At 37.7% G+C, this 22,485-nt stretch overlaps 1 protein-coding gene across 1 annotated transcript in view; it reads right to left on the bottom strand.

Annotated features, from left to right (window-relative positions):
• The window catches only part of Tmprss11a (transmembrane serine protease 11A), a 44,407-nt gene that overhangs the window by 21,069 nt on the left and 853 nt on the right, over nucleotides 1-22,485 (bottom strand). The window contains exons 2-4 of the mRNA XM_075942794.1: nucleotides 19,790-19,956; nucleotides 8,584-8,763; nucleotides 7,026-7,105 (exon numbers count right to left, since the gene is read on the bottom strand). Coding sequence (XP_075798909.1) covers nucleotides 7,026-7,105; nucleotides 8,584-8,763; nucleotides 19,790-19,956 — 427 coding nt within the window. The remainder of the gene's footprint in view (nucleotides 1-7,025; nucleotides 7,106-8,583; nucleotides 8,764-19,789; nucleotides 19,957-22,485) is intronic.

The following is a 22,485-nucleotide window of genomic DNA, read 5'->3' as shown; positions in this document are numbered from 1 at the left end:
TCTTCTGAGGTCTGGATATGTGGGTGGAGAGACAGGGCTGTGTGACTTTCTGACTACCTTAAACCAATAGGCAATGAGATCACTAAATGGGCTGTGCTGTTTCACCATGTTGCCAGTTTCTTTGGTGGCCCTGCTCTTTTTCAATGCCTTTTTACAGGATGCCTTAATCACACATTGCTGGCTTTAGTGTACTAGGTAGCCTGATCCCAACTTGGTTACTATTCCTGAGACGGGGAGTCAAAGAAAATATGTCAAAATTAAAAGGTTACCATTAAACAATATAAAGATAAAGTTCAGTGTGCCTCAAAACTCAGGATCTAAAAATTATCTTTCAAAAGAAGGATCAAATATGCATCTATTTCAAACAGTACTAAAGAAATTTAGCATCAGGAATTTCAACGCAAGGGAGGGAAGTTACCATGTAGAAGGCTCCTATCTTCTCCAGGGTGGCTATCTTTCAAATCTCTAAATTTGATTATGAGAGAGAGGGGAAACAGAAAGAAATTTTATTCAGTCTCTTTTCTCATTGTCCAGTGTATTATTATGGTTCAAAATAATGGATTAATAATCCAAATTAATTACAGACTATCTGGAGGAATGAAGACTGTGCTGTAATTCTACATCTATCCTGTTTAGAGACGCCTGTCTCAGAAACCTTTCCTCAAAGAGCACACTCATGTGCAGGCTTCCTTCAGCTGCAGATTATTCATGCTATATATACATGTAGCACTGTATTCATCAACATTCTCTCTACTTCTGTTTCACTTGAGAAATACTAAAGCCAGGAAATGAAGATGAGAACACCTTTACATAATAAGTAACTCTAGTATATTGGTTAAGAAAATTATTTATAATATTTTTGACATAAAAAAACTAAATGAAATAATTTAATAGGTTTTTACCAGTTTTGTCTTCCACTTTAGCTGACTCTGCCCATACTGGGAGGACAATTTACTAGAAAGAGGCCACATTTGAAGTCTGAACCCAGAGACTTGGTTCTCTGACATAGGAGGACAAAAGCATCCCTCTTACACTGATAAAGATTAGACATGAAATATACAAAACTTATCTTCTTCCCTGACAGGATTCACATGCGACAGGTCTGTAGTCATACACATCAACCCATCCAAGCACACCTACTTTAGTTTCAGAAGGGATACAAATCTGAGTCCTTTTCAAGCATTCGGCTACTTTCCATTCCTGTATTCTCAAGCCACTGAGCATGAACTCTGTCCTTGTTTCTGTTAACTATCAATTATTATTACGATCTCACCATGTAGCTAAGGGCGGCCTCAGATTTGTGATTACTGGGTTGCACCACAATGCCTGTATTTGCTCTTTCCTTTTATTTAAATTTTCTTTGACCTTCCAAATTCAATGTCTTATTTCAGCCATAGCTCCAATCCAAGCAGTGGGCATCTCTCTTGTCTCTCTGAGTTTCTCGAACACTGTTGTTGAGATTAAGTTCATTATCATCATGTTCCAGCTGCTTTTTCTCAGTAGCAATTATTCTGTGATGTACATCAGAGCCCAATCCTTTACTCTGTCTTCTAATTAGGATTGTTTCTAGAATAATTTTTAAAATAATGACTATCTATTTCCAAGTTCTTTGTCGCTATTCTCAATACAAAAATCTCAAAGATAATTTGAGGGTAATTCTGAGCCCTGTTTCTGGTGGCACATGCTTTTAATTCCAGCACCAGAAAGGCAGAGGCAGAAGGACGTCTGAGTTCAAGGTCTGCTTGGTCTACAGAGCGAGTTCCAGGACAGCCAAGGTTACACAGAGAAAACCTGTCTCAAAACAAAACAAACAAAGAATAAATAAGGCAAAATTTAGAACGTCTTTGGCATTGGGGGGCAGATTCTCATTGCCTGGGAATGGGGAAACTGAAGAAAACTTCAAATTTCAATTGTTGCCATTGGTTGCAATCTAATGTGAGCAGGATAACTGTCAGAGAATAATGTGCAAGAAGCAAAAGAGGTTCTGGGAATTTGAGGGATGATATACAGAAAGCAAACTCACATAGGTGATTCTCACACACAATCACTGTCCTGGGGACAGATGCTCACTAAGAACGTGGCATCTGGAATCATAATATCTGCTTTCAAAGACTCACTGTATCGTTTAACCAAATAATCAAAATTCATGACCTTGAGCAAGTTAGGTTTTCTGTATTTTCGTGTTCTCACCTGTAAAATTGAGGTTGTAATTTATTTCCCCCAAAAAGTTGTCATTAAGTATTAAGTGGAATGATATGTATAAAATACTTAAGGTGTTGCTTCATATTATATATTATTAATATTGTTATGGTATGACAAGTTTGTAACTTCCATATGTATAGTGATCCTATGAATTTAAATGTTTTGATATTTCTAAAAATATTTGCTAAGTAAAGCATTGTCAATATTTCTCTATTGATTCTCATAAGACTTGGATAGAAGTTAAGAATGTCATTGATTGTGATATCTACCACTGTCAATGTTTCTATTGATCCTCATAACACTAGGATGGAAGTCAAGTATATCATTGATTGTGATATCTACAGTGACTCCACTTGTGGGTTTTCCTTTGGTTTTGACTTTACAGTGGTGTGAAAGATGGACATTTGGCAGAAACTATAGTTTGAATGTTTGGTGTGGGAGGTCTTTCTGTTTGTGTGTTGCTTTCATTGGTTAATGAATAAAGAAACTGCCTTGGCCAAGTTGACAGGGCAGAACTTAGGTAGGCAGGGAGATGGAGGTGAATTCTGGGAGAAAGAAGGCAGAGCCAGGGAGAGACACCATGGAGCCTCCAGAGACAGATATGCCAAATCTTTCCCAGTAAGCCACTGCCACATGGTGATATATAGATTAATAGAAATGGGTTAAACTAAGGTGAAGAGTTATCCAATAAGAAGTTAGAGCTAATAGGCCAAGCAGTGATTTAATTAAATCATTTTTCTATGTGGTCATTTCAGTTGTAAGCTAGCCTGGGGGAGGGTCGGGATGAACAAGCAGCCCCTTCCTCCTACAAATGTTGAACTTCAATCTTTATGGATGTGAGATGCTCTCACGGTGGTAAACAATACTCTACATTGTAATGTGTTTTAGTGATTTTGCATATGAATATCTAGTAAATGACCTGAGCCACCCATCATTATTATAAAATAGGCTTTGTGTGAGATTATTTTGTCCAATTCTAGGGTACTATATATGTTCTGCGTGTCTTTAGAGTTGCTCAGGCTGAGCTACAATGCTTAGTAAATTAAGTGTACTACATACCTTTTTGGCTTATTAATATTTCCATCTTGGGGATACTGGAGGTAACTTGATAATAACTTAAGGAATATCTTTCCTGGAGTCAAGATACCAGTCCTCTCTAAGGGATGTGAGGGGACAGCTACTTCTGTCACATCATTTCGTGGAGCTGGGATGAGTTCTAGCAATCCTGGGGCATGAACTCAATTTACTTTTAGATCTCCATTCCCATCCAAATCAGTAAAGTGAAAACTATGAGGCAGAACAAGATCTGCAGCTCATCCTTCTTGGTGATCTAATTTGTGTCCAGAGAGGTGGGAGAAGGATCTGGTTTTACTCATTAGGATTTAGCAACTATTAAGCAGAGTGACTCAGCATGGAGCAAGAACCCTTCCAGGAAGTCCTCCAAAGCAAACTTTGTAGGGGAGGGGGATACACCTGCAACATTTAAGTAAGAGTGAGATAATACAAAGCTTTCCTGTTCGTGGGGAGCTTCCTTGAGCTCCCCTACCTTTGATATTCTCCTCTACTTATTGTCCCTTACACACAATTTAATCCTTAATTATATCATGTCCTGCTGTTTGACTCCAGCTGTATTACTCACATCTTCCCGAAGAGATTGCAACAGTTTGAGGAGACAGAGCCTACTTCCTTTTCTGAAAGACAGATGTGCCAAGAAAAGCAGTAAGCTCAATACCGGTATTACATATTCAGAAAAGCTTAGGTTGCTTAGTTGGTTGTTTCTGAAAACGAGTTCATTGGGCAGTGTCTGAAAACTGGCCCCTCACCTAACGCCACACTTGAAAATATTCACTAGATAAATTAAAGACATAATATTAAACACAAAATAGTAAAGTTTGCAGAAGAAAATACAGTATAATGTTTTTATGATTCAAAGCAGTCAAAGGGCTAAGAAAATCAGTATGATTGCATAGATTTTCATTTCATCAGCAGTACAAATAGAAGAAAAAGGAGATGATGTCTATAACAAATACACACTTAGTGTCTAAAAATTATATGTAACTCCTAAAAAATGTAATCAAACAGCAAAAATAAAAACATAGGCCAAAAATACGTCCAGAAAATTATTCTTTTTAATTGATTTTATTGAGCTATACATTTTTCTCTCTGTCCAGAGAATTTGTAGAAAGAAGAACCCCAAAACAAATAAGGTACAAATTTATTCGTGATTTGCAAAGTGTGACTTAAATCATGACTAAGAAAAGAGTGCTACTTATTCCTCTTAGGTTAGCAAATAATGCCAAGAAAAAAAAAAAGAATAACTGCAAATTATATGAAGTAGACTAAAGGTTCGTGTATTCCTGATAGAGTTTAAATATCAAACGTCTTCAACAGGCTCATGTTTGGAAAGCCTTCTACCTAGCTGATAGCACTATTTGGGAGGATATGGGCCTTCTAGCAAGTGAGATCTAGCTAGCCAAAGTAGGCCACTAGTCACAAACTGGGGCAAGCAGGCTCTTTGAAGGTTGTTTCCAGGCCCTGGCTCTACTGTGTTCTAGCTTCTTGCCTACTGTGGTATGCAAACATGACCTGTGTCACACATCGCCCCAGCTCTGATGTTCGCTAAGGTGCATGGACCAATCAACTATGGGCTGAGATAAAATAAATATTTTTCCCTTAAGTTATCTCTGTCAGGTATTTTGGTTCCGGTTTAGGGAAAAGTAATAATTATTCCTTTCCATTATGAAGAAAGTTTTCTATGACCAAGAAGTAGGTTTTCACCAGATACCAAGTCTACTACGATCTTGATATTAAGCTCCTGAACTTCCAAATCTATTTGAAATAAAAGTTTGTTGTTTAAGTTTCTCTGTCTATGGTGTTTTTGCTATCAAAGCAAGAAAGGAGTAACACAACCAATGTGGGGAAAGATGTGCAAATATGTATTTTATGAGGATAAGGACATTATATGTAGCAGGTCACATGGTGCCATATTATAGCTGGTTAATGTAAATATCCCATAAATAGAGACAACCACAAGAGGCTCTGAATATGCCTGTGAGAATAAAATGTTATTATTTAACTCAATTTCAGTCCCTGATGTATTTTTATGCCTAGAAACTCACATATAACTGGTTCTTGAAAATGTACTTTCAAACTCAGTTTCTGCAACACTCGTATGTCCAAATTTTGTTATTTTTTAAATTTAATATTTTTTATAGTTTTACTGTATTTATTTTTAATTTTATTGGGCTCCACATTTTTCTCAGCTCCCCCGCCTCTCCTTCCCTTCAACCCTCTCCCTAAATTTATTATTTTTTAAATAATGAAAGATAATAAAATGAGATAGAGTAAAAAGTAATCACCGGAATTGGACAAAACAAACAAACAGAAGGAAAAGAAACAAAGAGAAGACACCAGAATCAGAGATTCATTCATTTGCACACTCAGAAATCCCATAAAACCTCTAACCTGGAAGCCATAGTATAAACATAGAGGGCATGGTTCAGACCCATGCAGGCCCTCTGCATGATGCTCAGTGAGTTCCTATGTTGTTCATTTATTTTCAGATCTGTTGCAATCCTATCTATTTAAGTCAAGTCATTAGAGGTAGAGTTTATTAGTTATTATATATTTAAACAGTAACAACAATATTCAATGCAGACTAAGTAAGACAAGTTTTAAGTTTCTCAAAAAGTAATAACATTTCCTATCATTCAAAAAAATTATTTTTTCTAGCATGACACACACACATCAGAAAGCTTTATGAAGTCACTTGAGGTAAGAAGAATTGGGAGACACTGGGACACACACACATGCATACGCGCACTCATACATTCATGGTCGCTCATTCCCATTCTGGAATTCCTCAACAATTTATTGCAAAGGCCATTGCCCATGATACTCTGGGTATAAAAGGATGGGAGAACATACATCAATCTGTGAACATAAATTATATGTTGGCACACGAGGATACAAGATGGAAAAAGATGTGCAGCACAATGTGAATTGAGAATACACATTAGAAACACGATCTATAACATTATGGCAGCCATGATGCAGCTGAGGATGCTGCATTCAGGACTGTGCTGGCCTGACTAAAAGGACAACAGGTTTGAGAAAGGGGATGATTTAAGGAAAAAAGTCTTGACTAAAGTATGAATTCAATCATATATACCTCAATATATATAAAATGTATTAATTTCGCATATTTCAAACATAATGATCAATTCCCCTTTAAGTGACTTAACTTCTGTGCTTTCTTCTGATAAGTTAATCTGAGCTGTTTTTGAGTGAGGATTCATGGACATTCATAACACAACTTTAACAACATAAACATTTCTCTTTTGTAGAGCCTCCTGGACACCAGCGTTAACAAAACTGTTAGCATTAACTGTGAATATTACATAGTAAATCTGGGCTTCTTGCCATTCGTAACACATTTACAAGGAAAAATTGGTATTTTGTTATCTTTTTATATCTATTTTAAAAACTGTGTAGTGTGGTCTTACAAGAAAGTATGTTGTCATCGAATCCAGTGTCGTTAGACTTTCTCTATTAAAAAACTAGAGAAATAAGAGAAACAATTGATCTGACACCTTAGCATACAATCCCTTGTCTTAAAGGAGATATTTGAGTCAGAACCTCCATTTGTTAGACAGGCATATTCTCTTACCCCAACTCTATACATCCCTTGAAATGTAGAATAAACAGGTCTGAGCTAGAGGGCTAGAAAGCTACAAGATGATGCTAATATGAGTGGTTGGAAAATTATAATTTTGGAACTAATTATAGCAGTATTTATGATAAGATAAATTTATCTGACTTACCAAATTTTCATTCACCTCCTGTAAGTCCTTCTTCAGCTGATTTGAGCTCTTTCGTTCTGAATTGCTAATGACGTGAATATCTGAAATTGTAAAGGTTCCTTGATAATTCTCCATTTTCTGGCCTGTGAAGATAATGAAATATAGAAAATCCATAATCTATGCAGACTTCAAGATATAAGACCTAACTATAAAGGACCTGAAATGAAGTCTTAAATATATCACCAAGCTTCCTTTTATTAATAGTTTTATGTTAACAATAGTTGAATATATACAGAACACTGTTCTGTCCTGCCACCCATGTATCATTTGTTCATAATTGCAGTTTCTTGAGATTGGCATCGCTTCCATTTTATAAAGGAGCAAAGTAAGACACCATCATGTTTGCTATCCAACTAGTAGGTGGTCTTTCTGAAAGTTTCAATCTTAGAGTGTGGCCCTAGAGCTTGCATGTTCATTGTTATGTTTTCATGTGCTTTGTTGTTGTTGAAGTGTGCACCATCCATGAACACAGGTAAGTAAATGAGCATTCTTGTATACTTTTACTTGTGGTGAAAGATCCAAGTACAGTGAAGGAAATGACAAGAAAAAGAGCTATCAGAGATCCCAAGTGAAAACAGTCTGTAACAGAGCTCTCTGTCTGCTCATCAGGAATGAAAGTAAAGATATTAGAGTCTGTTGTCAAACAGTACTTCACAGTTAAAGATGCTTCTGTACAATCAAATGAACTGACTCGTGCATGGATCTTTGTCATTGGTAGAAACTACTACTCGGTTTTGAGTATGAGACTCGGAATATGGTAGAAAGTCATTTTACTCTCCTAAGAGTGCTGGCCTCATCGAGTCTTGAAAGATGCCGTCAGATAAAGCCATTCAAGTAAGCAGCATGAGCTACTCATTTTAATCACACATCATCATCATCTGAGTGTCCATTGTGGAGATTTGTCAAAAATGTAAATGGTTTATATTTAGCAAAGAAAGATTAAATGGAGAGGGAAATTAAAAATGTATTATTAGCATTAATATAAACATATTAAACAATAAACACAAAATTATTAAATACAGTTTGGGGAAGAGTAATTTTTAAGAGAAAGTAACAACATTGCGTCATAGTTTATCTGTGATTTTAAAATTCACTATTTTCTTTCTTTTCATAGTGTTTTTTTTTCATAGAAATTCTACTGGATAGAGAGCAATGGTCAAAAGCAAAAGAACCAATTTTGGTAGCACATTTATCATAGTCTTTCATGTTGATGTGCAGCAAGTGGTAAGATTTGCTTGGTCTGACTGCCAGTAGCCCATGAAAAATGACTATTTGGGGTATTATATGTAGATTCTAAAGAATATTGTACCTCAACAAGTGAGAATCTTCTATACTTTGTTGAATGCTGTATCATACACATCCAGAAAAGTATTTACATAATTATTTGCTAACGAAATGACAAACTAAGCTTTAAAATAATCTGAGTGGGAACAGTCCCAGGTGCAAATATGAATCCCATTTACAGACTTGCAAATCATGCTTCCCTGTGTGGGGAAGTGAAATTACCAATTCTTCCTACCAGAGACCAAGACGTCCAGAAGTCCAATGGTCACTGCTACCATCATCAAGGCAAGCACCGTGAGAAGGGCAATTACCCACGGCTTCAGATCTCTGCTGTGGGTAACACATTCCGCCACTCTGCACAAAGGAAGACCATGGTTACTCTCACGTGGGAATAGTTTTAGGTTTTCTAGTTGTGCTTCAGTGAATTCACACAGCTACATGCTTCTTTACCAGCAAGAGGACATCATTTTTAATTTTGGTTAAGGTCATCTTGGTCCTGTGAGGAGCCATTGAAAAGATTAGACATAGGAATCATGCTCTTGCCCTGCTTTCTGCTTCTGATGCAGTTTGGTGGTATCAGCGGAATGCCAAACTGCTGTCAGCAGAGATTCCAATGTCTTACCTATGCCTGCAAAAACTCACCCCCTTCCAACTCTCTTTTATGTCATATCAATCTATCTAAATTTCACAAACTTTTTTTTAAAGATTTATTTCTTTATATGTGCATTCGTGTTTGGCCTGCATGCATAAATGTGCGACGGTGTCAGACCCCCTGAAACTGGAGTTTCAGACAAATGTGAACTGTCATGGAGGAGCTGGGAATTGAACTAGGATCCTCTGGAAGAGCAGTCAGGGCTCTTAATCCCTGAGCCATCTCCCCATCCCCTAGGTTTCGCTAACTAACTTCAGATATACTCTTTTACTCATCTTTTTAACAAGTGTGATATTTTAAAGGAGAAAAATTTAAAAAGTGTAAATAAATATATTCATCTTATAACTTTATCATCCATATTCTTATCATTCATTCAAGCTTGCATATGAATTACAAGAGGTCATAAGGCCCTCTAACTTGAGCGATCCATTCCAACAATTTTCCATGAAAATAGTCTTGTTTGCATGTTTTGTTAGTTTATCATTTCATGATTATATGTTGATAACAATATTTCTTCATGAGCAAAAAGTATTCTTCATATTTCCTTCACAGAACATGCTGAAATGTCTTATAGCAAAAATAAGTTAATGTGAAGGCAAAAAGTATAATAATTGAGGCCTAAGGAATAAATAAAATAACAGATTTCAGATGGTCATGTCAGAGTACATGGGAAAAGCTCGCAAGACCTGAAACCTACACACACACACACACACACACACACACACACACAAAAAAAAAAAAAAAAAAAACTATAGGCAACTGAGAAAAGCTAGAAGCATGAGAGGTGATACTCTATAGGAAAGGGTATACCGATGGATCATTCAATGCCAAACCATCAGCTATGAAACAGACATACAAATAATGTTACTTGTACTGAGCAGGGGATAATTAGGAATATACATGGATATACATATACACATGCAAGTATGCATGCAGTAACAATTAATGAAAGAAGACGCTATGAATTTGCAGGAGAGCGAGGAGAGGTATATGGAAGGATTTGAAGGGAGAAAATGGGATGGAGTAAAATTGTAATTATACTCCAATCTCAGAAATTAAGAAGATACATATATCCTACAAGCCTGAGAAGCATAAATTATGTGTTCAGAGAATATAGACCATGTGGACAATGGTTGATTAAAAATAACCTTGATTTGGCTGAAGAAAACCACAGCTTTCTGACTGAGACAATCTAACACATTCAATTATAACATCAAGCAGATGCTCCACCGGATGAGATGCTGTTCTGCCTTCTAAATGGCTTGATGCTTAATTCAGAATGAAAGAAACATTAGAGATGTTTTTGTGTAATTTAGCCACAATCTGAAAAAAAAAACCTATATTCAAAGATATCAAGTAATTTCTCTCACATAACAGAAGTTGGCGATTTCTCAAACTAAGGTCTTTTGACTTCTAGAACACAAATTCCCAGTGGTCAGGCTGTCTTTCAATTAGTTACATTTTGGATTCTTAAATGTGCTTACAGTTTATGTGTTCTCTGTGGCTGCCTTGGAAGGGTGCACAGGTCAGCTTCAAGAGGCTGCTTTGCCTCAGCTGGGCCCCTTCATAGACTCTTGTTAGTGTACCCGAAAAAAGTCATCCAAAGAAAGAAAGGTTTAACTTAAGAATATGTACAAATTTTTAAATCCATCATACAACAGTTCCTCTGAACAGAGCGAATAGAGGAAGGCAATTGTGAAAAATCGCACAGCTGCTACTCAGGTATTTACAGATGACAGCACAGGCTCAGAAATGGGAGTGATTCAGCTTTGCTATGTGCTGCTAACATGCCTACGAGCTGTGTCTTTAAATCCCACAGAGAAGCGGTGAGCACCTGGGTCTCAACGAGCTAGAGTGAAAACTTTCATTTAAATTGTTATATTTTGGGGGAGCCTGGACGTGACTGGGTGGAACAAGTGCTTGCTGCTCTTGCACACACATTCACACACCCATACATAATAAAATAAAACGTTGTATGTTTTAAAGAAGCTTTGGGGACTCTAGTCCCTGTACAACTTCGAGTAGTACAAACTGCAAAGTCCTAAGTTAAAGTTACTGCTATTTAATCCTGCATGAATCAAGGCAAAGACTAACTTTTTATGGAGATAAACATGTAATTCATGAAGGCAAAAAGCACACCATTGCCTTCCCATTCTGCATGGGCTCAATTAGTCATTTGCTTAAGATCACTTCCAATTAGGAAACACTTAGTAAGGTTGTTTGGAATCTAACCTGTCTGTAAATGGGTGCACCATTTTGTTATACATTGTTTGCATAAGCAGTTTTGCTTCTGAAGTCAAAACAAACACAGGTGTATTCATTTTCTATCCCAAGTAACTGATTACTACAAAATTAGCAGCTCAAAGAAATACCCAGTGCTCTATGTGGCATGGCTGACTTCTTTGTTCATGTTCTCTCTCTCTCTCTCTCTTTCTCTCTCTCTCTCTCTCTCTCTCTCTCTCTCTCTCTCTCTCTCTCTCTTTCACACACACACACACAAACTTAAATACTATGATGTGTTTGAGTTGTTTGTTTTGTTCTCATATTTTGAGATTTTATTTTAATGATATTTCTCCCATCCCTTTCTTCCCTCTAAACCCTCCCCCATCAGCCCCTACCCACTCTCCTTTAAATTCCTGTTCTCTTTTTTCACTAATTATTATTACATGCATATATGTATATGTATATGTATATATACTCCTAAACATCAGAAGTTCAATCTTTATATCGTTATATGAATGTTATATGCATGTTTTTGGGGGTGACCATTTTGGCCCTGGACAACCTAGTATTCATAGTCTCTTATGACTCAAATCGAGGTTCTGCTTGGAGCTGCTTTCACAGTCAGTGGTTTTTGAGCCATTTCCATGTTCACTAGAATATTAGACTGAACTTGATTTCTTGAGGTTGAACTAAGGTCAAAATAAAGCCTACCCTTTTCTTAAGTTATTATCGAATTAGACCTCCAAGGATAATATCCCATTTTTAAATATTTTTCTGAGGACATTATTACATCATAAAACCCCCTCATGGCATCTAGATAGGCATTTGATTCATATTCCTTCTCCTGGAGAAGGAGTATGTACAAGAGAGGGTGGGGATGCTGGCAGTCATCATGAGATTTGGCCACACTACAACTAAAAATATTATGATTTTAATGAGAATGAATACATGCACCATCATGGGGAAGCATGTCTGAACTAAACCGTAAGACTGGCACTGGAGAACTGTCCCATGAGAAGGGAATTCTAAGATGGTCATAGAATAAAAAGAATAATAGGGAACGTAATGTTTTTAGTCAAACAGAAAACTCTCAGAAATTAAAATGAAGAAAGACCTAAAGTTAATCCTCCGTCATGCTGTAATTGGCACTTTGCATTCTTCTGGGGACCAGGAAAGTACAAATGATCCTTATTCCAAACTTCACAGACCTATAATCTCCATGAAACCCAGTTTGTCACATCCATTAGTCAGTTTTGAGAAGGGTGTGCTCATGGCTGTCAAAGCAATATGCTACTAATTCAATAATGTGACTTGGCTTCTAAATCTTAGAGGTTGAAAATACACAGAGAGTTACAGTCTGCAGTTCCTTAGTATCTTCATATGTGTGAATTCAAAGATGACTTAAGCAAAAGGACAAGCTGATCCTCATGTTCCTTGGGATCTTCTTTTCCCTGGCTGGTAGACTGCCCAGGTGCTCTACCTTCAAATTTATGTCCTTTATCATTTTGTCTATAGGCCCCAGAGTTTTCATACTCTGGAATTATTTTTCTGCTTTCCCTAAGAAGGTTCATGTTATTGGTATACAAATGTGTCTTAGGGCTATTATTGCTGCGATAAAACACATGACCAAAAGCAATTTGGAGAGGAAAGGATTTATTTGATTTTCCTTCCATATCACTGTTCATCATTGAAAGAATTCAGGATTGGAACTCAAACAAGACAGCACCCTGGAGGCAGAAGCTGATGCAGAAGTCATGGAGGGATGCTGCTTACTGTCTTACCGGCTTGCTCAAGCTGCTTCTTATAGAACTCAAGAAAACCAGCCCAGGGATGGCACCACCTACAATGATCTGGGCCCTCCACCATCAATCACTAATTAAGACAATGCTCCTCAGACTTGCCTGTAGCCCAATCTGATGGAGACATTTTCTCATCTTAAGTTCCCTCCTCTGAGATTATTCTAACTTGTGTCAAGTTGACATAAAACTAGCCTGCACAAAATATATATACATAAGATTGCCACACAACTGTCCATTTATACATTGGTTTTGTCCCTACAGGGAACATTGTGTAGTGACTTTTATATACAGCTGTCTACTGATTAACCTTTACATATCTTTTAGGATCACCATTTAATACAAAATTATACAAATATGAGCTATCCTGGGAAAGTGTACTTTATAGGGTTAATGTATTACCACTTTTGGCCTATAGTCATTTTTGTCACTAGAATTACTTATATTACTTTTGTGAGTATTTTACTCTGAGGGAGAAACAATTTGCTCCGTTCATGTATCTTGAGTATGCAGTTAGGACCTCATTTATCTTAGAAACATAAATTTCTATTTCTCACTGATGATGCACAATTGTGTGTGTGCATGGCCTATGTCGTGATATTTCAATGTAGGTATACAATGGACAGTGATCAAATCAAGGTTTCTACAAGTCTACTACTAGGTGTTTAACACTTTGTGCTGAGGATATTCAGAATCTTCTCCACTAGCTATTTTGAAATAGTTAATTAATTGTTACAGTTAATTGTTTTAGTAGCTATTGAATATTAGAAGCAATTCCTTTTACCCAATCGTGTAATGATAACCATTAGGTGTTTTCCCTCAGACTGTCTGCCTTTGGTTTCTATGAGCTGGAACATTTCTTTTGGGAGAGCAAACTGTTCTTTAAGAGACTCATTTTTACTCGTCAAGAGAGGCTTCCCAGTGGCACAAATGGATAATTCGTGGGATCTGAGCAGCCTGGAAATAAAGGCTTTCCTGAAGTGAGGCCGAGACTTTTTACTGGACAAAAGCTTTGTCAGACTTTCCTGTGCTTACATCTTCAATTTGAGTTTGATTTTTGCACCTTAAGCCTTTCTATTGGTCTTAAATGTGTGTGTGTGTTTTCCAAAAGTGATTATTCCCATCAGTCCTCTCTTCAGCGAGCCTTTTGTGACAATGATAGTATGATTAGAGAGATGGGATGCTACAGAAGGCATGCAGAGGGAAATGTAATGAGCACGCCTTTTTTAATTCTTGTGTGTGTGTGTGTGTGTGTGGCACGTGCATGTGCATGTGTGTGGTCATTCAGAAATGCAAAAGCCAGAAGAGGAGTTGGGTGTTCTCTACTACTATATGTCTTATAACTTTGAGTCCAAACCTTTCACTGAACCGTGAACTAGACAGGTGGTGAGTCTCAGGAATCCTCCTGTCTCTGCTGCAGCCTCCCATGCTGGGTGACACGTGGGCATGATTCCACCAAGCTTTTTTTTTTTTCATGAGTTCTGAGGATTTTTACTTAAGTCCTCATGCTTGTGATGCAAGCGTTCTTGCGTTTCCACAGCTCACAGTTTAGTTCCTGATAGCTTATGTAGACACATATCTTCTCAAAAACTACAAGATCATGGGGGCAGTAAATATGTCATGTATGACATGGAGACATTTCTTAAGCATGTTCTCAAGTAGGAAGAAGAGTGGAAGCTTCTCATGTTCAAATATATTTGGTAATGAGAATGAAAACATTTTAGGAAATGTTAAATAGTATATATTTTTCTGAACTTTCAGTGATTTCAAATGAAGAGTGTAAAAATAGGAAGCGTGTTCACCAGTTTTTGCTACATGCCCTGGCCATTGACACACAGTGCATCCCATACCACTTAGGTCTTAGATACTGGAAACTAACAAATTAGCAAAATGAAAGTTTTTCATGCCTACTTTTCATCAGCTTCTTTCCTGATGTTTCTTGGGTCCCCCTGTTCTTAGAAGGGACAGAAGACGTAGGTGTGTATCTGTTCTCACCAGTGTGAGGCTTCATTAACAACAGGCGAAGCCAAGAGACCCATCATCTCGTATTTCTTTCAAAACAAGAAGGGTCACAGAGTCTACAATTGGTGATCCTAAAGAAGCTAAGTAAGAAGGTGAACCAAAGGAAAAACATATAGTTACCCTCTTGGCTATGGGAAGTAGACAAAATTGCCGGGGAGAAAACTGGGATCTTGGGGGTGGGGTGGGATGGGGGTAAGCGGAGATGGGGAGAGAAAAGTGAGAAGGGGAGGATGGGGGGAATTTGGGGAAAAAAGAGGATTGGGATAAAGGAAGGTTGGATAGGGGAGCACGGAAGCACAATTCTTAGTTAAGGGAGCCACCTTAGGGTTGGCAAGTGACTTGAACCTAGAGTGGCTCCCAGGAGCCCAAGCCGAGGTCCCCAGATAGTTCCTTGGGCAGCTGAGGATAGGGAACCTGAAATGACCCTATCCTATAGCAATACTGACGAATATCTTGCATATCACCATAGAACCTTCATCTGGTGATGGATGGAGATAGAGACAGAGACCCACACTGGAGCACTGGACTGAGCTCCCAAGGTCCCAATGAGGAGCAGAAGGAGGGAGAAGATGAGCAAAGAAGTCGGGACCACGAGGGGTGCACCCACCCACTGAGACAGTGGAGCTAATCTACTGGGAGCTCACCAAGGCCAGCTGGACTATGACTGAAAAAGCATGGGATAAAACTGGACTTTCTGAACATGGCGAACAATGAGGGCTGATGAGAAGCCAAGGACAATGGCACGGGGTTTTGATCCTACTTCATGTCCTGGCTTTGTGGGAGCCTAGCCAGTTTGGATGTTCACCTTCCTAGATATGGACAGAGGGGGGAGGACCTAGGACTTACCACAGGGCAGAGAACCCTGACTGCTCTTTGGACTGGTGAGGGAGGGGAAGAGGAGTGGGAGGAGGGGGAGAAGGGTGGGAGGAAGGGGAGGGAAATGGGAGGCTGGGAGGAGGTGGAAACTTGTTTTTTTTTTCTTTCTTTTCTCAATGAAAAAAAATAAATAAATAAATAAATAAATAAATAAATAAATAAATAAAAGACAAGAAAGCAAAAACTATGCAAAATATCACCATGCATGTGAACAAAGGGAATCTTCTGTGGGGAATGAAAATAAAATTCAGGCTGTGCTGAGTTCAGGGAACTGAGAAGGAAATTGGAATGCAGGAAGTACCTCAGATCCTCGTCTCTTTGCCCTGATCTCAAGAAACCAAAACCAGCTTTTGAAGGGGCTTGACTGTGGACAGTCAGAGGAAGATGTCAGCCAAAGGCTTCTGAGAATACCTTCTCCCTGCCCCAATGATGGTCTCCACTCAGTAAGAAACATATAGATGTGGCCATTATCAGTCAATTTGTTGTTATAACAACACATGAAAGAAATCAGCCTTTCCCCCACTATCCCCCCAAAAAAAGAGCATTTTATTTTGAAGATATTGCAAGGAATTCTGGTACCAGAATCATTTTGGGTTTTTAATCATCTTGGAGTTACCCCAAAGAAGTTTATACAAATAGACATCAGAAAGTACCCAGGACATTTTTAGTGCAAGTTAATCAAGGTTAAGAGTACTTTCTACTGTGGTTCAATGGATACAATAAAATCAGGATATTATTCAATATGTCTATGATTAATAGACAATAAAGGATTAAACAACCAGGCTAAACAAAGCTTACTATAAAATGTCCTATGGTCCACAAGATATAGGTAGGACTTAATGTTCCTATGTAGTGTATGTGTGTGTTTATGTGTATGCATGTGCTTACTTAGTCTTGACACATTTTTCAGTTTCATCCATTAAATTGTGTAATAAGTATGTTGGATTGGAAGTTAGGATTCAGGCTGGAATCCATGTACTAAGAATGAATTCTATTTATGTAAATGTCGCAGCATCTTACAATACAAATATATTCCAAAAATTACTTCTAAGAAGTTAACCAGCCATAGTGATATATTCTACTCTTCATTTTTTTAGTTTTTATTTATCTATTAACCTTTTCATACAGTTATACATCTTCTCTTCACTTGAATCTGTTTTCTTCAACCTTTTCATGAGACTTTACTGTGTTTTAAGCACACTGAGTTTGAGTAAGGATACATGTGACATGGGCTCTAAGTTTGGAGAAACCATGTTACAACACTTTGTCTCATTATGCTGCCCAGGCTGACCTTGAACATCCATGTTCCTCCTTCCTCGGTTCCCTGGGTGCCGACATCATAGTCATGGCATAGTGGCATGGAATATGCCACCATACCCAGCTTCATGGTACAAGCTCTAAGACTTGTGTGATTAAAAATAATACAGTATGGTAAACTTCTTTCTATAAATACTTAAAATAGCAAAAACAACAGCTTCATTGTGTTTTAACAGATATGAAAGTTCAACACTTTGAGAGATTCTCTAATTTTCCCTCTGCATGGAACAGCCATCTATAAGCATTTTATATGGAAATATTGACTTGCTGTTTAGAGCAATAAATGCTTGGTTTCCGTGTGTGGAGTGACTTAGGTTTTGAGGTTTCTACAACCTCATCAACTTCAGTTCCCTGTCCTCTGTGGAGGGGCGACAATAAACCTTACCCATAGATGAAAAGGCATGAACTGAGCAAATGAAGGTCTCTAGAATACACTGAAGCCACTTTGGTCTGGGGGCTTTCATGTAGGGTAAAATCCTTTGGGGGAGTGGAACGACGTTTTCATAGAAGCCACATATCAGATATCCCATATATCAGTTTTTTTTCTGAACTTTCAGTGATTTTAAATGAAAAGTGTAAAAATAGGAAGCATGTTCACCAGTTCACATACACATTATGATTCATAACTGTAATAAAATTATAGCTATGAAGGAGCAACAAAAGTAATTTTTTGGTAGGGGTCACCACAACATGGGGAAATGTATTAAAGGGTCTCAGCATTAAGGAGTTTGAGAACCACTGATATAGATGATCTCACATACTTGTTGCCACAGCTTGGTGTGACTAGCCTTAGCACTACCACTTTATTAGTAAAACCAGAGCAAAGGGAAGGAAAGGCTCTGTTTGTGTAGCTTCAAAGAATCCTGTTTGCAGCCAGACCACCTTGATACCTGTAGTTGGAGGAGCGGGGCCCCTTGTTTGTCCTGGCCTCCCGGCTAGCTTACACCCAAAATAAACACAGAGAAATTGTATTAATTAAATTACTGCCTTGCCCATTAGCTCTAGCCTCTTATTGGCTAACTCTCACATCTTGATTAACCCATTTCTGTTAAATCTGTGTATCACCATGTGACTGTGCCTTACCGGCAAGATTCTAACCTACGTCCACCTCAGGCCGGAGATTCATGGCGTCTGCCACACTGCCTTCTTCCTCCCAGAATTCAGTTCTCTTTTCCACACCTACCTAAGCTCTTCCCTATCAAAAGGCCAAGGCAATTTGTTTATTCAACCAATGAAAGCAACACAAATACAGAAAGACCTCCTACACCAGATACCAAAGGTGGACACCCAAGACAGAATAGGATCCAAGGTTTGCTTACTGGATGAAGCAAACCTTGGGTCCATTTCTGGCCACTGCTCAGGATTTTTAGACATATAAATGAGTATGTGAGTTAATTGTGATCTGAGCAATGTTTTCTTCTCATGTAAACAGGATAATCACAGAGGTTTGCTTTTGCCAGGATTGTAATGAATAAATAATCTAATAAATACTGTGCTTCAAATATGCATCTTAAATAAACAGGCAAAAATAAAAGTCCTTATTATAATAAGTACAAAAAATTACCACCCCATATGGAATTATGTACTACTCTGGTAATAAATTCCAACAATCTTGACCCCTAAGTGTGTGTGTATGTATGTGTATATAATATATATATGTATATATATATATTAGTATATAAGTAATTTTTTATATCTTCAGTCTTCCTCTTTTGTTAGAAATATTATTTCCCATATTATAGCTATCAGGAAATGAAAGCACAACCAAGACAAAAATTTCCAGTTCCCTTTCTAAATATCAATGTTCACCTCAAACCATGCACTATAGAGAGATACCTGAAGAGCGATGATACTCAATACTTCACAAAAATATAGGATTAGAAAACACAAACTATTATAGTCTTAAAAGTTGTTAAACAGAGGAAAAGCAGTATAGCCTTTCAGTTCATATTGGGCTTTGCCTCCACACCTAGGTTCTAGCTTTTCTTCTAATTAATTTATAATGTTGGGCTCGTGACTTCCTCCACCTATAAAGGTGAGTTGCTAACAGGAGCTAAGTCTAAGACGTGGGAGGATTACATGAGCTAACAGGTGTAGAAGGCACATTATAAGTACCATGAGTTTGCTGGAAACGGAAAATATAATATGCCATTGATAATTGCCAGTTAGTAATTTTAACTCTGAAGACAGTTTTAGACTGTAGTTTGAACTGCACTTAACAAATTAACAAGTAATTGAAACAGTTATTGAAAATCAAATTGCAATTAAAACACAAATATTTGTAATGGACTTTTTCCGAACTGCCTTTTCCCCTAAAGGTGATAACCAAAAGATGAGTTTAGTTTTCTCTTTTTATTAAGCACTGCTTATACTAAGGATCTAGAAGATGAGAGGACTTCTGAGAAGCCTGTCCCAGTTTCAGATGAAGGATAGCTTATCTGTTATAAAGTAAAAAAGTGAGATTTTAGAGTGAAATCCCCCAAATCAATAAAGATTTTGAAAAAAATGGGGATATGGCTATTCTTATAGGGAAACCTAAACAGAGTTCTACCAACCCAAGACTAGAGATGAGATCACAGACCCCACGGCAGAGACATCCGGGTTCATGATAGCACAAAGAACAGGCTTGTGAATCAAATGGTATGCTCCCAAGTTCTCCACATTGTGTTTCTCGATAGTGAAGAAATAAGAAGCACGATCTCGAGCAGACCCGTCAGACGCACTTTAGAAAGAGTGTAGGTGAGATTCCGGATATCCCTCAATTATTAAGCACCTTCTGGTCCTTAGTCTTTATGAATGCCATTAGCGAGATTTGCTATCGCTTGCAAATCTTCCATTTTGGGTGAGTTTTCCTGAATTTGACCCAAAGCAACTGTTGCTCCCTTGTGTTTCTTACCAACTCGATTTTTTTTTGTTAGTGATATGTCACTGATATCTGAAATGGTGACAACTGAGCACTAATATTACTCCTATAATACACTTTCCCTAAACCATAAAAATTTCTAGGTACATAATTGTTCACTAGAAAAGAAAACTTTCTGTGGCTATACTTTCAAAACTTGATAATTTTGATAGGAAGAAATGGGAAATGTAAGGTTTTGTTTTGCAATATCTTAACGTCTATAAACATTGAGTATGAATTTTCTAATTCAAGGAATTTTAACAAATAAGCAAAACATTAGCATAAAGTGTTTATGTTTGTTAGCTTGTTTGTGTGTTCAGTAAATATCTGTGCAGTGCCGGCTATGCGCGAGACACTGGTGACCCTCCTAAGTGTGTCCGAAATAATGGTTACTATATGATTTCTTTCTAAAGCTCTGATCTAAATAAGCATCCTGAGACTGGCGAGATGGCCAGTGAAGCTCACTGACTTAGCAGCTGTCTAGGATCAAATTCTCACACATGAAGTTCCTAGGATGGTGCCTTCTACCTACCAAGATAGAAGTTAATAAGGTGACTATGCTCATTCATAAATAATACTATATGATGTATGTTTAAGACTCTACAAAATTCGGGCATCTGACAGTCCTGTAAGCCTGGAGGAATATCCTAACTTTTGTGTCTTCAGATTTCACTCATTAGTATATCTTAACGTCTATAAACATTGAGTATGAATTTTCTAATTCAAGGAAATTTAACAAATAAGCAAAACATTAGCATAAAGTGTTTATGTTTGTTAGCTTGTTTGTTAGCTACCTCATTGGTAGGTTGGCCAGGCTCTTGAGTGAAAAATGTAAATATTTTGAAAATATTATAAATATTAACAAAAATATTATCCTAGCTGTTAAAATCACTATTTTGAAATATATAGTTATATCAAAGTAGCTTTCTCTATCTTTAGATATGGCAAATCCTATTTAAAAATTTATATTTTTTACTTTTCCTCACTACTTAGTAAAAGAAGTTGTAGAAAGTTATCACACTAGAACCAGTCTCAATCGCCTGATAGCTCAGCTTCTCCTCAGGTGTAAGCTTCTCTACAGTGGACCGGGGTGGGGGGGAGTGTCTCTGAAGTTCATGACTTCTAACCTGCCTCACTCCACAAGAACCAACACAAAGTTACAAGGAGAAAAAGCTGAAGGAACGGCCTAGATACTGCTGGGCTGTTGCTGTGAGGACTGCTTTCAAACAAATCATCTCCACCATCACCATCACCACCACTACCACCCTGACCATCACCACCACTATCACCCCGACCATCACCACCACCAGCGGCCTTCTGTTCAGAATCAACCAGGACAAAGTGTGATTGTCTTTCCCAGTGCTGTCCCAATTAGTAACTATTGAACTTGGCAATAAGAGATAATGCTGCTGCTGATTTTTTTTTTTTTTACAAAATAACACCAATTTTTAAACACAGAGATTACTTAATGCAGCCCACTATAAAGATTCCAGAACTCTCTCAAGCTTAACTGACATTTGAATCCCTGAAGGATCCGTCCCCAGCCATGATCTGAAACTGGGGAAGCTATTCACTGACAGACAGCACAGCACAGCAAAGAAGCAGGGCCCAAAGGAAACAAAATGAACTTACCGATGCAGATACATCATGAATGGGAGGAAGGCAGCTTTCCGATGCCAGCCACTGAACAGGACGTTCCAATCAACTCTTTGACATCCCTACAGGTATTAGACATCTACTACTGGAAGGAATAAGGAAACAAATGACAAGTAGTTGAAAAGAAACGAGTTTGACAAGTCTGAACACAGAAGCCTCAGCCCATCGGAGAGCTTGGAGAAAGCAGGCAGAGAAAACATACTCCCAGCAGGAAACAAATGGTTCTGGTTCTCTCTCTCTCTCTCTCTCTCTCTCTCTCTCTCTCTCTCTCTCTCTCTCTGTCTCTCTCTCTCTCTCTCTCATATATATTGACTACCTTTGTTAAATAAGAACATGGTTCCATAGATTTAAGTGAGAAATATATTATGAAGGCAATAGTATTAAGAGTTTAAAGGAGATTATTGGTAGGTATAGGAATATCTTAGGGACAATAACATAAAAGTGCTCAGAAAGAATCAATCATGCAATTCTGGTTGAAAAACACTCATCTTAAGTGTCAGCATATAGTGAATTTAGCACAATACTAATTTATCATAAAAGATACATTCTTGTAATAATCAATACACTAACAGTTTACTTAAATGCCTACTGTAAAATATAGGCAAATAAATGAATGTCAAATGAGATGTTTTAAAAATGACCTAATGTAATAAACAGCAACATGTATATTGGTATTTATCAGAGTGAGAAAAA

This window comes from Microtus pennsylvanicus, chromosome 12, assembly GCF_037038515.1.
Source record: "Microtus pennsylvanicus isolate mMicPen1 chromosome 12, mMicPen1.hap1, whole genome shotgun sequence".
NCBI classification, from domain to species: Eukaryota; Metazoa; Chordata; class Mammalia; order Rodentia; family Cricetidae; genus Microtus; species Microtus pennsylvanicus.
The sequence above is the reverse complement of the archived record's forward strand: the minus strand, read 5'-3'. Positions and strand labels throughout refer to the sequence as shown.